This window comes from Bemisia tabaci, chromosome 3 (assembly GCF_918797505.1).
Source record: "Bemisia tabaci chromosome 3, PGI_BMITA_v3".
In the NCBI taxonomy this organism is placed as follows: domain Eukaryota; kingdom Metazoa; phylum Arthropoda; class Insecta; order Hemiptera; family Aleyrodidae; genus Bemisia; species Bemisia tabaci.
Window position 1 is genome coordinate 39,239,479 of NC_092795.1, and position 18,083 is coordinate 39,257,561.

At 38.1% G+C, this 18,083-nt stretch overlaps 1 protein-coding gene across 3 annotated transcripts in view; it reads right to left on the minus strand.

Moving 5' to 3' along the window:
• The window catches only part of Ac78C (adenylyl cyclase 78C), a 257,078-nt gene that overhangs the window by 83,285 nt on the left and 155,710 nt on the right, over window positions 1-18,083 (minus strand). For all 3 annotated transcript variants that reach the window (XM_019044443.2, XM_019044446.2, XM_072298338.1), the window contains exon 5: window positions 16,136-16,244. In XM_019044443.2, coding sequence (XP_018899988.2) covers window positions 16,136-16,244 — 109 coding nt within the window. The remainder of the gene's footprint in view (window positions 1-16,135; window positions 16,245-18,083) is intronic.

Below are 18,083 nucleotides of genomic sequence, written 5' to 3' on the forward strand. Positions count from 1 at the left end.
GGCAACCCTGTTTCAAGGCTGCCAAATGTGAAATGATTATTCTAAAAGAAGTTCCAATTAATCCTCTCCAAACACCAAAAACAAAATATAGAACACCAATGTCCTTGAGATTAATTGAAAAAGCTCAAGCTTTCATCATTCATTAATAGTTAAATTATTAAAAATAAATTTTATAAGATATGGCTTCAAACTATATAAAAGTAAGAACAATTTACTAAAGTTTTAGAAGTGCAGTTTAGTTTAGTGGTGTAATCTTTAAAACTTTAAAAACACTCACTTCACTCACTTCATTCAACATCAGTCCATGATAATATTGAAAAATCGGCGGACGATCAGAGTGACAGTCAGAGCCGGATTTAGATTTTTTGCGCCAAGTGCGGAAAATTGTTTTTCGCCCTCCCGCCATTGGCTGAACCCCCCCCCCCCCCCTAAAAAAACTGGATAATTTAAAAGGTGCACATTACTTTCAGACGGTCTCAAGGGTAACCTATACAATACATGTAAAAGTGTAAAAGTCACGTTGTCATCTTCTCAGCGAAGAATTCGTACTCGCAATTCAAATGGATTAAAAAAAGAAGAAGAAAAAAAATCGATAGTTTGCCGCTCTCAAAAATCTGCCGCCCCGTGCAGATGCACTTACTGCAAATCCGGCTCTGATGACAATAGTATTAACCGAAATTCTGGTGATTCATAAAGATAGGGGAGAGCAAAGAGATAAGTATGCAGAGCAAAGCGATTACCGTAGCATAATAGGATGTTTTGAAGGGTCTAAAAAGGTGGCTGACGATTTCAGAGTGATGACTTAACCTATTTCAAAGTTGAAAAAATTGTCTTAATATGTACAGTCAACTTGCGGATGGGTTCAAGAAACGGCTAAGAAACGAATTAACACTTTCTTGAAACGGAGATAAGTTAGAATATTATTATCATTTTTTTGGTGGATAAGATTTAAAAATAACTGAAGAATAATGACGAAACCGAAAATAATACAATTCATTTTTCCTCCTTAGAAATCAGAAAGTAGGTTAGTGATTCTCCCCGGCGCAAGTCATCAAAACATTTAAAACATATACACGCTCTACTACTCACAGCAATGAATTGTAATCAACATCAAACCCCATTTACTTTCCCTCACCATACAAATCAATTCAATTAGAGAGAAAATTTCAATTAATTTGATTTCGAGAGTCGAATCTTTTGATTTGTACCACTTACACTTCTCCTTCCCTAAACATTTTCCGGGGAAATAAAAGCCCATTTTCTTGGAATGACCGCGTTTCCTGAGAACAAAAACGAGGCGGGTTATATTTCAGATCTCGAGCTAAATACTGTCCGGGATATCATAATATTTCACCAGACCGGGACAAAAGCACGGGCCGCTTTGACAACAATGACTGTGACCGGAATAAATGCGGCTTAACGTCGGAAAAAAATAATGAATGGGCGCTAATTTTTATGCTCTCCACCCGCCTTAGTATAGATCAGGTCCGAAGGGGAAATAATCTTGGCTGCCCCCTCTTCACTGGATTCCGACAGCTTTGCGTTAAGCCACAGCCAACAATTTTGCTCAAGTACAGCCCCTTGAAAATGTCTTCTGCGATCTCCGGATCAATTGATGACAATTTTGTACGCATATGCTTGAGTTTTCAATGAGTGAATTGAGCAAAGGAGCCCTCTTGAGAGAGAGGGAATTGGAGCATTGAAAGGATGAGAATATCGCGGTGACAGATGAGAGGGTAAATGGAATCAAAACCAACGTTCTGAAAATCAATATTCACTTTAGAATAGTGCAAATTAAAGAGCGTAAAAACGTTAAAAAAATGTAATCTATAGGTTCATTTTCTTCCCTCGGCTAGGCCATAAGCCCGGTTTGTCTAGCGACTATCGTAAAAAAGGAAGAACAGTGAGAAAATCAATGAAAATAATGATAATTTTTGATAATCTTGACGGACCGTCGTCAAAAATTAGAACACAAAACACATCTATTCATCTCCTGGCGACGAGAGCAGGTCGTCCCGGCATCATTCTCTTTCACGGTCGTCCACCTATACAAATTTTGCCCATAACCTTTCATTTTTCATCCTATCTACACACTCAAACCAATTCTTCCTTCAAAAGCGTACTTGTTCGACTACATCCGACACTTGACACTCATCCCTAATAAATGTCTTTTTTTGCCGATCCCACATTGTAAATCCAGCTAATTTTCTTCGAACTTTAATCTCCTGAGTCCGGAACTGTTGTTTGGTGCGAAAAAAAATGCGATACTTTTAAATGTTTGTAACAGTATACAATTAACGAACGAATCGGATCTTAGCCATGTTTCATTGAAAAGTTTCCTAGAAATCGTTCAATGCTACTTTCTAACCAGGCGAAGGGTTTCAATAATCAATGCTCTTCCTTCGAGTTGCGGCAGCCAATCATAGCTCCTGCTATTAGGAAGCACTGTAGGTTATGACCTTCAGATAATGTCAATTTATAGGGTCACAACCTCACAGAATAACTCCACAAAAGTTCTAACAGGCATGGTTGAGAAATTGTTTTTGAAACCCGATATTCAGTTCATGTTTTGAGAGTAAACTTCTTTTGAGCATTAACAGTCAATTCACTTCAGCAATCAAAGAGTAAAAAGTGCTTTATAATTGGCCTAGAGAACATCATACGATTGATGATTCAGCTCATCTATTTTCGCAAAATTACAGAGCAATAATTCCTTTCTTTCTTTTTTTTGAGCAGGAGGATACATTTATCACCATTAAAACTTTATCGACTATTTGTTTTTAATACTACATTAATAATCATGGAAACAGAGTTCCTTATGACTTTTTAATCATTTTTTGCCTGTTTTATGTGCGTCTTTAAAAAAAAATAAAGTAAAAAAAAAATTACTATAAAAATTGAGAAGCCTCAGGCTCGGGTGAGCTTCTTTGCACGCGGTCTAAATCGTATTTGGACGGAACATCTAATGGAGCTAAAAGGTTATTCTCTGCCTTCGCTCTTCCTCAAGTTATTTTAATCCAGTCCGTATACCTCTCGTTGGGCTACTTTGCTTCCGCTTGCGGAATTAAAGGGTTGAGTTACAAGCGCTGAGAAGGTTTCCCCTTTCTTCCAAATGACTGTCTTGGGGTTTTTTTTCATGTGGTACCTTTTTTTACACACGTTTTAAAAGTACAAAAATAAAGCAATCTCTTGTAATATGGTATCACTCAATTAGGTTGCACGCGCTTCACCTAAAATGACCAGGTTTCAGGGAAAAAAGTCGCAGTTATGACACTATGGGCAAAGATCATTTGATATCAGGTTGGTTATTGAAACCTCGTTAAAGGTTTTTTTTCAGTAAGATTCCAAAAACGGATCCGAAACGATGGAAAATGTTTCCGCGAAATTTTGATTGGTTAGTATATGAAACTGGACGTTAACTCCGAATAATAGTGGGAATTGCTTTTGCCAGTTTCACCCAGCGTGCGAACATTTGATCGCACATAGATTTTAACCATTTGGTTATTTCTGTGAGCTCACGTCTTATTAGAGTTGACACCACATTTAACTCTCTCCAAATGTTTAAAGGATTATATGACACTGAAAAATAAGTAGCAAAGCGTGCAGGTCACGGATCAAGGCGAATACAGAACCACATTTCAGTATTTCTCAAATCGGACACTGCTATCTCCGCAATGCGTAATATAAAACGATGATGAAGAGATATTGTTTCCCTCGAATAAGGCTATAATTCTAAAACCTGTAGCTCCCTTTAGATGTGCATGATTTCAAAGTAAAGTTTCAAATATTCTGCACAACAACGGTAAATGTGCATGATTTCAAACTTAAGTTTCAAAGATTCTGCACAACAACCAAAGCGTCGAAGATGTTGAGAGCTGCTTCCGTTTCAACTTTCATGTTGCTCCTACGTGGCAACTGAGTGGAGAAACCACGGTCTTTTGTAAATTTAGCATTTTCCTAGCCGGAAAAAAGTTCCTGCACGTTGCTCCTCATGGCTCATTTATACCTGCTTGTAACAGACTCGCGTATTCTCCGTCGCACACAGGGGATATTAAATCTATTATGGTGAATACATAGTGTGTGTAGTTGTAGTGAGTGTCTCATATTTTGTGTGTGTTAGATTACTTGTAAAGTACGATTCATCTCCTTCATGGTGAATTCATTAGAGGCCTGGCTTTTACTGAACATACTAGCTTTTTTTCTCTATGTTTCTAGGTAAATATGTTGATAAGACTTGTAAAATATTTAACTCAAGTGATAATATACTATAAATAAAAACAGAAGATTTAAGGGCTTTATTTTCTATGCGTACGGAGCGGAAACCTCTTGGTAAAATGTTTCAAACCTATGTTCTCCTTGCAAAATTCAAGATAATGAGAGAACATTAATTATTATTTGAATAATTTAATTTTGTACGTAAGCACACATATAAACACACAAATAAAACATATAACACAAGTTTGAGGTAAAAATAATAAATTATTTCATCAATTCCAAAAGAAAAACTTATTTCTCAAAGTATCCAGTTGTTATGGCATATTAAGATGATTTTCACCTTGGAGTTTTATAAAACAAGCTCTATAGCTCTATCACTTGTCTGCAATCGACCAAAATTATCATAAGAGCGAGTAATCTATTTTATTTAGAATTTATACATTTTTAAAAATTTCGAATGACTAAAGGATGCTCATATTTGAACTGCCGGATCAGTGAAATACTAGTACTAGTGAACAGTACGGTAAAGTAGTACTTGTGAAATAGTTCATCAAACTTTTTCTTGGGTGCAAGAGCAGAGCAAGTCATTCATTTCTCACTTCCCTCTTTCTCTCTTTACATTTGATTTTTAGAGGGTACAACAATTTTTGGTCAATTATAGAAGGCCTAAACGTCATCAGAGTACCAAATTCAAGTTCTTCATTACAATTTTCGGATTGGAAATTTATTACCGTACCAAGTCTTTGAGAGTAGCCACTACTTTCTTTGCAATTTACAACCGCAGTGGAAGTTTTACGAAATGTACCACTGACTGTTGGAGGGTATAGGGTGCACATTGTTGTTCAACTGGCAGACGTTTTTTGTGTTGGAAGTCTTGGATTTAGGCTTCTAGAGAGCTCGCCTCGTTTTACGCAACGCATTTCATTCCGCAAGACCGCAACTGCAAGCTGATAAGACGCATTTACTCTCGCTAAATCGCACACGAAGCTGGGGAAAGCGTCACAGGCAGAAGGACAAACGAGCTCTCGTTACCGCGAAAAATGCTCATCAGCTAAGAAAGAGACTCGAATATGCAACGCACAGTGAATCAAGTATCAACATTATTTAAAAGAGAAACATCTTTTTCACTTAACTACGTAACACTGTCGCAACATTTGCACGATATCGAAAAGAGAGGCAGCAAATACAGAGAATAGTTATGATTATACGGCTTCGGTTTCTATACTTATCATGTGTCTTTGTACGTTTGAGTATCAAATCAATTGGAACATTCTACATCGTGACCATTCTTATTTTTAGGAAAATGATGTGACGACATCCTTGCGACTTTGCAGCGGCAATTTTCAGCGTTGTAACTGTCATTATTTTTGGTTTTGCTTTTGAATTAAAATTTCACCCCTTAAGTTAATAAAAAAGTTGTGGGACATCCTGTGAGCAGTATGCGATATCAGAAAATGTAAACAATATTTGTGTGCAAATGCTTTGTTTTCAGACAATATTATATCGTAGATGACGTTTGAAAAATATTTACAATGGCAATCAGGAGAGAAATGTCTCCAAAATATGATGATAAATTGAAGGGACTGGTAATTGTGTAAAGACATAAATTATATAATTTCCATTATCCTCGCGAGAAGGATTTTGGTCACTCCTTTTCTTGGGATAATGAATCAACTGGATTTTTTTCTGCACATGTCATGCATTGAACAACATTTTCATTAAAACCGAATAATATTTTTGAAGGGTATCTATTTTTTGACGAAGAATGTCACATCTTTAGGAAACAAAGTTGTTTAAGAAGCAATTCTATTTTAATTCAAACATCCGGCTTTCCAGCAAATATTAGATGCAAAAGTGTGTAAACCAAAAATACTTTATTCCGCCTCGAGTGATAAAAAAGGTCGTATTTGACAAGCGACCTGTGCAATGATGTATGGAATGAGCTCATGAGCAAGATAAAAAATCCATTCCGAAAATTTTCGAATCTCCTCGAAAACAAAATGAACTGCGGGATTAGAAAAGGAGAAAATAGAATACTTATATGAAATGTGCAAGGATGAGAAAGCTCAAGGCAAGTTCATAGACATATTAATAATGAATGCTCCTTTTCGCTATCACGCTTCAAAATAGATTGATGGGTTATGGTCTATGATCCACAACAGTTGATAGTTTTTACAAACTTGTCATTCTCAATCTTCGTGCCGCGAGAGGAGTATAAACTTTTAATCTAAAACTATACAGCTGCAGCGAATTACAGTTCAGTTTGCGAACCAAACACCACATAAAAAGATGCACGTGGATCGCCAAAAAGTTACGTGAAAATTACGTTACGAAAGTTGCGGAAATTCGTGTTGATCCGACGGCGGCTGCTGGCTTCGGTGGGTGGTGAGTCCACCGTGCGTCGGATGACGCCAAGTTGATCGATGAGCCTGCTTCGCGGGCCAGATAACGAGTGAGCCGATATCGGCGATGGGACCTTCCGCAACTCGGAGAAAAGGATGCTCCTGGGTCAAAGGTCCCGGACACGCCATCTCAACGGTCGGTAACGAGTGATTTGCGCTATCTAGCGGCGAAGTTGCAAGCTACGCAACGTTGCCACGGAGAAAAAATGGACACTTTCCTTCGGTAGTTAGGAATGTTGGAGACTTTCCACCACTTGACCTTTGAGATCATCAAGGACGTTGGCAACATGATCCGTAGGTTTGTGTTTTGATCTCGTTAGAGTAATATATTGGCCTCCTGTGGTGTGGTGGTTGTAGCGCTTGCTCTATGATCTGGAGGTCCCGGGTTCGATTGCCGGCCAGGTGACCCGAGTTTGATGATTTCAAACAACGGTTACCTGTTGCTGGCTTGATTAGGGACAGAGGCAGAGGGGATTGGGTTCTAGGGACGGTAAAGCGCAGGATTATCCCTCGCGGGATATTTGAAGTGTAAAAAAAAAAAAGGAAAACCTTTGCAATCATTAAGGACGTTAGCAACATGTTCGTTAAGTTTGTTCTTTGATCTCGTAAAAGTAATATATTGGGAATAGAATTGCCACGTAATGGGTCGGTTGCGTTGGTCGCAGAATCGTGTTTTGATGCTTGATTCTTGTATATTAGCTAAAAATAATAGAGTCTGTCCAAACCGCAACTTTCTGCGTTTAATATTAACTGAGATAACGCCCTTTGAAAAATCGGGGTTTTGACGTCATCCATCGCGGTGGTGACACCCTCGGTTTTTCCACCTTGCTTTCATCCGAAATACACGTTGAGCAACTGGGGAAAAGTGCGTCACACAGACTGCTGAAGCAAGGTGGAAGAAACCAAGGGTGATACTACCGCGGCGAATGACGTCAAAAACTCGACTTTTCAAGGGACGAATCTCGGTTAATATTGAACGTAGAAAATTGCTGTTTAGGCAGATCTTCTTATTTTTAGCTGATCTACAAGAATCACGCATCAAAACACGAGTCTGTGACCAGCGCAACTGACCCATTCTCCCAAAGACAGCAACTTAGAATACAAATTAGGATGAGATTTACCTTTTGACCAAAACACTCAATACACCCTACGGTAAGATTAGTGGGGGAGGCTCAGGGGCCTGAAAAGAGGGGGTAAGCTGGAAGGGGGGCGAGGGGTGCTTTCACGCGGCATTCACGTGGACCGTGGCCATCACGGCCGGGTTGTTGCGTGTTGACTCTGCTGAGCTGCTGTCTCACTCTAACAGTGGTCATAAATACAATCCCGTAGGACGGCAAGGGTGTTGCCAGGGGGAGGGGGAGGTCTGAGGGGGCCGTTGATAGCGACTGACTCTATTAATTACCCCCACGGGCCCCGCCGCGACGCAACACCACGAGCCGACTTTCTGACCGTTTCGGGTACCGTCTTAAGAAAAGGTCGACCCTGTTGCCGCCTGGGGAGTATTTTAATGCAGCATCTCGGGAAAATTGATTAGGCTCCTAAACTGCCGTGCTAAGAAAGAACGGCAGATGCACATTCGGACGTTGCCGAATTTCCTAATTAAAGTGTTGATTTTCAATGAGATTTAGGAATATTGCCCCCTAAATTGTTAAGGAAAACTAGATTACTTAGTAAATAAACACTGGAAAAAAACACACATTGGAGCTAGAGTCCAAACTCTTAAAAACATCGACAAGAAAAATACTCTTGATTCAATCGGATTTTTGCTTAAATCAAGAACCAAGCCTCTTAATTTGAGCGGATTTTCTTTTGATTTAAGCAAAAATCTGATTGAATCAAGAGTATTTTTTCTTGTCAATGTTTTCAAGAGTCTGGACTCTAGATCCAATGTATTTATTTTCCAGTGAACTCCGTCCGAAAATGGAAAAAAACCTTTCTTTAGAAATTTTATTTTTTGGAAAAATATAGTGACAACCGAACGTTCATACACTTTATTCTCAGTTCAGTCGTAAAGTGCATTTGACGCGCGCACAGGTTGATCCAAGGGGGACGAAGGGGGCGTTCACCTGAAAAAAGGAGAAAGAAAAATGGAAGAAAGAGAGATGGAGGAAACGGAGGAAAGAGAAAAAAAGGACGCTTAAGTTTGGTAATCACTCAAGACGAAATTGACTCAAACTGCATATCAGGTTCTTTAAAATTTCGAAAATTTTTGGGGGAGCCCCCCTTATGCCCTAAAATAACGACAACAACAACATCAACAACGACACACCTTAGGCTATCCAGGTCTTGAGAATTTATCGTAGTGAATCATTCAATTCACGTGCAAGTTCCGGGAGCTCAAAGAAATATGCAGTCAAATGGGTCTCTCAAGATAATTTACATGTAAAAATGTTAAAATTTACTATTGTATTCATTCATTCATTGTCAGGGTTAGATGCGCTAAAATAATAATAAATCGACTATTTAAAATAACATATTTTTAGGTAAGTGGCAGTCTTATTAAGTGGTGTGAACGACAGCGTCTCTACAAGAGAAAATCTGCAGGCTAACCAACATTGTCGCTGTCATGTGCGGGCCTCAAAAGGATGTCTACCGGAATTTTACCTTGCTGGAGGAACATCTGTTTCCAGTTAAGGCTGAAGGATATATCGCAAAGTGATGACGGGTCAGTGCCCAGTTGAAACATGGGATGGATCGAAAGAGGGGGGGGGGATGCTCAAGTTCTAAAATTACAAGTTCGTTGGCCCGTGCTTTAAAAGGTATCTTCCGGTGCTGCCACTCTTGAAACGTTTCGATTCTCTCAACATGTTTCTGCCGAAACTTAACTATGTAACCTATGTAACGGCCTATGTATACTAACTATGATGTTCTACCCTGAATAAGAGTATTTTCGGTAATTACTGGATGAGGTGGTCTTATTAGACACGTATGATAGGTATCATTGATAATAATTTTACTTGAAAAATCAGGAGCGCATTGAAAATTTTGCGGGGGGATTTTTCTGTGCGAAATATATAAGCGTTTTATGTATTAATTGGTTCAGAATTTGTGTTGAATAGTTAATCATTGGGTGCATGTAACTCAAAAAGCATACCTTATTGCCTATTTGGCTATTTTTGAAGATTAAAATTAATTTTTCTTCAGGCGAGTATTTTTAAATTGAATACCTCAAGTAAGCTGGGCTCGGGTCAAAAATGGTTGTAAACTATAACAAAAGAGTCTCTGCTGAGCACAAGTATTGTTACTTTAACCTTTTTTCCTGCAAATTTTAATTGTGTTTCATACAAAAAAAAGAAAAAGAAAAAAAAAACAGGTAGTTTCAACACAAAGTGTTGAACAGCACGCCCATATCCAGCTGAGAGTAAATTGATTTTGAAAATGAACAGAAAAGGAATACCTGTCTTGATTGTAAGGCCATGTTCTTTTGGGAAAGCCAATATAGCACGTTACGCCACTTTTGCAGTTTTGAATTTTGACATTTTAAAAAAAGGACTAAAATTCGAGTTTGCCGAAAAAATCCGCAATACAGAGTTTCAAAAAATCGATTTAACGCGAGCTGCGAGATGACATTTCAGGCTACGTTCGCCATCTTAGATTTTGAAATTTTGACTAAAAATTTGAGTTTCCCATCAAAAAATACCCCCATAACTGAGTTTCAAAAAAATCACTCGAACGGGAGCTGGAACAGCATTTACCTACCAAACCTGCAAAGTGACAAAAATTAAAGAAGAATTTCGAAGAAAACAATTTTATCAGGTTTTCGTGTGGAAAATATGCATAAAAAGTAATTTCGGAACGTTGGAACAAATTTAAAGCTTGCAATAAGTGAACAGGCCTGAGTTTTATGATTTTGATCGGTCAGAAATCTCGGAAACCGATCACAACCGAGTCAGGTTGGGTTATGTTAGGTCACGCAACTAAACTAACTCTCCGGTAATGCTGGAAGTATCACTCAAATTGAAGGCGCCCAGTCTTGAATTTCTACGCACTATTCTTACAACTTCAATCAATAGAACTTCCTAGGCTCTTTTTCTCTTTCAGTACGCGTTACATAGCCGTGCTGCAAAAAAACCGCTTATGGATAATTTGATGTTGCCAAATTTCTTCTCATCGCCGTAATTCAAAATCGCAGATTTTAAATTAAGTCCCCGATATCAAGGGGACATTTTTCATTTAAAGGCACGTATTTTGACAGATTTGGTTGTTTTGTCATATTTTTTTGAATAAGTTTTCAATTTTGAAACCAAGGATATTTCCGTGCTCAGTTCTCTTGGCAGTTTCATCTAAAACATGAAATTCACCTAATTTCAGACCCCTGCGACTATCTGTAACGAAACGCAAATATGTCTCGCAAAACATGCCTCAATGAAATTTTGAAAAGACATATTTTGGTCCAAATTGGACCAGTCATCAAGAAACTGATGTTCAAGCAAATTATCACCCTACACGACCCCTTGAGTCGAGTATGCTTAATAAAGAAATTTACTCCAAAAGTATCCACCGAGACCATAAAAACTACAACACTGGCGAAATCAGAATCTTACGTGGGAAGTCACGGCCGAAATATCCGCGTAATTTCGGTGGATTATCACTCGGTTGAATAGTTTGGACGAGAGCTTTGGCTTCTTTATGAGCCAACTGGAGACAAAAAATACAAATCATACCGGAGTGGGTCGGGTGCGTTGACCACGGCGGGTTTACGACCGATTTAATCCCGTTTTGGGTTCATCAAACGTAACAGCAATTATTTTTCCCATCGGTCCGATCTGGAACCTACGTAAATATAATATTGGATGCTTATATTTCCGCCGTAAAATGCGTAAGTACGGGAAACAAAAGGTTTCAGTGTCATTGCTTCGTTCTTAACTTTATATTCCAGACGATCATTTTTGACAATATATTGACAATGAAATATACCTATAGCACTTCGTCACCTCTAAAACCTGATTGGTTGAAAAGTGATGTGTTTATTAATCAAGTAGAAGTCTGGAATTTTCCGAGTGATTTTCTTCGAAAAGGAACAAACTTGACAACGAAATGGAATGGAATGGAAGAGTACTGCTGTGCTATGGAAGAACGCTGTATGAGCATTCGAGAGTTGTCAAATTTTCTTTAATAAAATGTTTATTTTTGAGGAAAATTATAGGTAGTTTTCTTTGAAATCTTTCAGGAGCTTTAGATGATATTGCGAACAAAATTCTCTGAAAAATTGGAAGGAAAGTATTCATAAGTTTACCAAAAAATTTGGCAACACCTGAAGGTTCATACGGCATTTTTCCTTAGCACGGCAGAATAGACATACGAGGCGGATATTTCTCAGATTTTCGTCATTTTTATCGTTGTTTCATGCTTCATCTGATAAACAGATCAAGTCCTGCTGTCAAGAGTATATAGTCCACCGCAAATCTTTCCGCTGTAGCCTTTTATTTTCGTTTTCATCCAAATAAAAAACCATAATCAGAGAGATCAATATTCTTGCACACTAATGTACAAGAGCACTAATGTGATTTTAAAAATTTTAAAAAGCTAATTGGGGATACGAAGAGGAGAAACTTTGACTATGTCTGACTCCTGGTTTCTAAGGCTTTTTTAGCCAAGACGGATCTGTATGATTGTGTAACTTACGTTCGTATTCAATTCAGAGCGGTAGGGAGTAGTCGCTGAAAGTTCATTTTAGTTCGGGCCACAGTCTTCAGAGGGCGCCACCGTTACTGCGAGTTGAAAAGTGCCTCGCATGTAGTTGAGCGGGGTGGGAACCATCCAGATCGACACGAGTCACAGATCATAGAAGTTCATTGGCAATTCTACCGTGCTAAGGAAGAACGCCGTATGAACATTTGAGAGTTGCCAAAATTCCTTCGATAAAATGTTCATTTTTGAGGAACATTATGAATATTTTCCCTTGAAATGTTCAGAATTTCTACATCAAATTACAAACAAAATTATCTGAGAAATTGGTAGAAAAATATTTAAACATTTTACTGAAAATTAAAGATTTGCCAGGAGAAATTTGGCAACGCCTGAAGGCTCATACGGCGTTTTTCCTAAGCATGGCAGAATTCGCTCCAAGCCATGAAGGCGGACATCACGCACGTTGAGAAACCGAGAAGCGCAAATATAATCATCACGAGACATGTGCAAGCGCCATCGAAAAGAGAAAATTTAATACTGCTGAAATATGATCTGTATCACAATCTTGTTTCAGCATTCTTACAACAAAACATGTAATTTATTGAATATTTCCGCAATTCGCTCGTCTATCTTGAAAATTACTTTATTTTCCTCTTCTTTTTTAATAGGGGAAACCATGTTTAACGGTGGGTTTAACAATTTTTGAAACGTTTTCTTCACATAAGTATATGTGAGCTTTTACAGAAAAAAAGGATGTGTAGCGCAGACAAATATTTTCAAAAACTACGATTTTTGTCAAGGTGAAGTTACAAGTTTCGTAGAGATGCAGAGTTTTAGATTTCGACAAAAACTTTACCTAGTCCCTACTTTTGAAAGGATTGATTTCAAGAAGTTTTGCATTTTTCTGCTATTAGAAGGCGTTATGTAGTCACCGCGGTAGTGAATGGCGGGTTACGGGGAACTGTTTTTCGCAGGAGCAATTAACCAGCCTGTACTCTTTGGAATTATGCAGACCAGCATTACATTTGAAATGGTTTAGATCGTTGAAAATTTTTTCCTTGTTAGCAGAGAAGTAAAATTTTATAACACGAGAAGAACATCCTGTTTCTTTAATAAAATTCATTCCTCCCTTCCCAAGAAGCAGTAACCGAGATAAGTTGCGATTTTATCGGCTTCGATTTATTGTAATATTATCCAATAAAAAATTGCAATTTCATCGCATACGTTTGCAATAGGATAGCGATCCTATTGGTGGCAATTTTTCGTAATATAATCGAACAAAAAATCGTGAATAATTGAAATAAAACTTCGCCTTTATCGCACGCGATTTTAAAGAGATGAAATTGCGACAGGATTGAGGATGATCGCTCAGATTTTGATGATCCTAGCGATTTTATCGCTAAAAAAGTGTATAAACAATGCAACTTAATTTCAAATTATTGAAATTTTTCGGTTGAAAAATGCTACTTGAGTTTCACGATGGTTATCATGTATGCGATGCAATATCCAATTTATTATCACGCTTGGAAATACAAGAATATATCCAAAATCTCTCAACAGTGATCGCACATTAAACACAACGTAAAGCAAAAAGATAAAGAGAGGGCAATAAATATTCGCAGTACGGAAGTGCATCCGAAAAAGGATCGGAGGAAAGGAGAATTCCCCAAGGCGTCCCTGAATAATGAGTATCAGCGCGCTTCGCTTTCAGTTTTCTTTAGTTACTTATTTCCGGGACATTCTCCGCGAAATTACTTTTTTACGCGGTAAATTGCGGCACGGACCGCCGCCAGGTTTTGAAAAATTCGTCCAGGACTCCCGACCATATTTATTTCCACGAAGCGTTTCGTTTTGTTTTTAAACACCACCGCTCGCGACCGAGAGGCTTTTTCAGCGGAGAAACGCTCCTCATTTTTTAAGAGGGAGCGCGAAGAGAAACTTTTAGGCTGTGCTCCGAAACGACAAAAAAACTTACTTAATCAAAATGTGTAACTTGAATTTCAAAGTTTTCACCCAGACGCTGATCTAAAGATTAATTTCTACCCATCAGCTTTGGAACTATACTGTCGTGATAGCAAAGAGAGGGAAAAAAGCGTGAGTGCAAAAATGAAGTTTTGAGAAAATGGGCTCACTAGCGTCTAGGCGGATAATTTTATTGAAAGAAGCCTCTGATCTTTTTTAAATTGCCACCAAAAATACCAAAGACTCTTAGAAATCGATTAAAAATCGACCAATTTTATTACAATTATAAGAAGGATTAGTATTATATTTCATGTTAGGCCAGTGTCAGGCAAGACAGCCGTAAGTGCTATCTTCTGCATGCTTTTGTGATTGCGTGTTGGATACACAACAAAAAAAATTCCAGGTTAGAAATTGGCAGACAAGGGTGGCATTTTACTTGAAAGCACTGCTTCCATTGGCTCTCTGGAAAAATAATACTCCTTACGGCTATTTTGTATGAAAATATGTCATGTTTGCGCACCTATGGCTCTCTCGAATGTCTCGTTTCTATACAAATTAGACAAATTTTACTGTTCAGTGATTTCATCTAAAAGGAGTTAGACGAATTTTGAAGGAAACATTTCAAAAATGTAAGAGTTACAGCTCTCTTCCCTGCCAAGACAGTATAGATACTGTATACTAGCTGAGTTAAAAGACGTCCGTGATTGCTGAATGGCCCACCAATATTAAGGAAGTTTTGACGAGTTACGTAATTTCGGAAAATTTCATACAAAATCCATCCAGAACACCACATCATTGTATTCTGAACAGTAGTGCCGCATTGTTTCTTAGAATTGATAGAAATTGGGCGCAGTTCATTACATGGATATTTTACGACAATAGCAAGCACTCATAAATAAGATACAAGCTACGATAAACTTAGATATGAAAATAATATATAACCACTGAGGTGTTTTCGGAGAGGAGCTGAGATCGTCTCCTCACCATTTAGCGGTGTGCTCTACGAAAAGCGGCATCTTTGCCAATATCCCGTTGTGCTGAAACGTCCTTAAACCACCCCTTGTTCCCCGTCCCCACCTATCAAATGATTTAGGGATGACGTAAACTCCTATCTTCGCATCTTTGAGATGGCAGTGGAGCGGAATTTATGGCTGCATAATCAGTGCATTCCAGAGCGCCCGCACAAACCGCAGAAAAAACTCTTACTCACAACTGGATGCAGATGGCGAAAATGAGGCGCATTGAATAAAGTTATTCATGAGCTACGATATTTTTACTTTTTTAAGCGGGCTAAGCAAGTAAAAATTGTACTGTAATTGGGGTAACCACCATAAATTCAATGTCGGCTTGACATTAGAATCATCCGACTATGTCGTGGTTTGGTTTTTGTAGATTCAGTGCTGTCATAGAGAAAATTTCAGAGCTTTTGGTGAAATGCGTCCAGTTGTGTGGATACGGGAGGAGTAGGGGCATTCTTTTTTGAATGACCCTCGTATTATAATTGACAAAGTTCATTCGAACCGTAATTTTACAGTATTTTCTATATATGACGGTAAGCTGTGTATTCATTAATGTAATTCCAAGGAAACTTCACCGATTATGTGTACTAAACACTCTGAAATCACTCGACTTCCTTTGGAATTTTCCTGAGAAGAACCATAACCTATTTTAGTTCGAAAAAGTTCAAAAGCATTATTTTTGTTTATAAAGTCCATCAATCCAATCAGTGTGTGTCGTGGAATCGGTTTGCTTTCTTCGCGGTAAAAATGTCAAAAACATGATCAAAAGATAAGTAATTATGATTTTGATTACAGCTAAAACTCGGTCTTAGTTTGGTCTCTAAAGATGTTAAAAATATTTAACGTTGAAGAAGATAACATTCATTAAATTAAATTTTTAATGAAGGCGAGGGTAAAGAAACTTACCTTGTCTGATTTCAGAATCGAGAGTGAAATCGTTCAACGTTGTTTCCGTGTGTGAATTATTATCCAACTGATCATCGTCAAAAGTAGCTAGCGTTGCTCTTACGGGGCTCTGAAAAAAGACAGAATAAACAATTTTAGCTCCAAAAATGTGCTGAAAGGAACTGAATTAAACAATATAATATTCACCCATGTACACATACTTGTTCTTCATTTGTTTAGAGTTTTTTAATTCGCACAAATGAGACAGCTTATTTGGTGGTTAGTATCTATGATGAACCGATATATATCTGTGAAACAGGAAAAATAAACAGCTAATTCATAATTCAGTACACAAAACATGACCTAACTCCTCGCAGTAGGGTTTATAAATGTTTTCAAGTCTAAGCAATTGACTATTGTGTGTATGGTAGGTGACAAAGTCTTGAAAGACTGTTGATTTAGTAAAGCAAGAAATGCTTCACAACGCAAGGGATCATCACGATTTTCAGCGCCGCATAAGCTTCGCAAAACGCCTTCAATTGATTGTGTAGGCAAAAATGATGACAGGGGAACACGAATAGTTGCCTACTCGATATAAGATGTGCGATGCACACACTAACGCGAAGGGTCGGTCTAGACCATTCCTATCTTGCCGTGCTAAGAAAGAACGCCGCGTGAACATTCGAGAGTTACCACATTTCCTTCGATAGATATATTTTTTAATCAATTACCATGTTCGTTCTTAACTCAAACGTATGGTCAAAGTGACAATGATTTCAGTAACTCGTAAAAGAATTAAAGTTAGGTACCTCTACCAGATTCCAATTAATTTCGAATTAATTTTTTTAATTTTCGATTTTTCCTCCATTTGTTCCGAGTCGAAATCACTTAACTTTACGATTCACTCCGGCAGTCTTTTCCTTGAATTATGATTTTGCGTAATACTGAAATTTAATTAAGGAAAACTTTAAGTTTAATATCTTTCTGTTTTTAAAGCCAAGAGGCAAACTGAAAACCTGGAAAAAGCATTGTTCAGTTTATTTGCAAGAGTAATAAAACTTTTTGATGTTGCAAATCTATTTTTAATGCAAGAAGGAGCGATGAATTTCGATGAGAAGCCGAGGGGTGGTTGATGAGACGCTTTGCGCAGCCAAGTCTGCTTAGTGACACTTTTGTTTTGCAGCTGTCACGGTCATCAGCGGAAACATGAAATATTATCGAAATATCGCTGACTTGCTCCAGCATACGGGGTGTAGGAGACGACATTGCCATATTTCGAATTCGACGCTTTCCCGTCAAAATACTTATAGAGGTCTATTTACAAAAAGGGTCCATTTTTTAGATTGGGGTGTGTCAGAATTTTCGGTGGACTATACATAGCTTGCTGGAAGTTGATTGAAGGACCATGTTGAGAGAGAAATTTTGAATGAAATCGAACATAGATTTTGAGATATGTGTGTACACAGAACAGGGGCACGCCTGACGGGCGGACATACATTTTTTCAAGTATGGTTATTTAGACCCTAGAGGCACCTTAAAACGCCTAGAAATGATGAAATTTCAAATTTTTTTTGAAGATGACAATAATCCCTCTACCCGCGAGGAGAGCGAGAAAGTAAAAACAATACCTGCGTAAAAGCTCATGGCAACCATCATTTGCGGAGATATAATTTACTTGTTCTCAGCTGGTCAAGGGCCGTTAATAAATTACGCAACGTTCCAGGGGGACAGGGCGTCGCAAAGAGTGTTACGCAATTTTGTTTTCACGTGTTAATGGATAGGGACCTGCATCACAACAGCGTTACAAGGGTAAAAAATGCCAAAAAAGGGGGTTACTTAATTTATGAACACTCCCTCACATTTTGATCAACGATCATAATTATCTCCCATTATATTTCACTAAATTTGACTTGATTCGGCTCTTCTGTGAAAATTTTTGTTTTGTCTAGTCTGATTCCGAATACGAAGG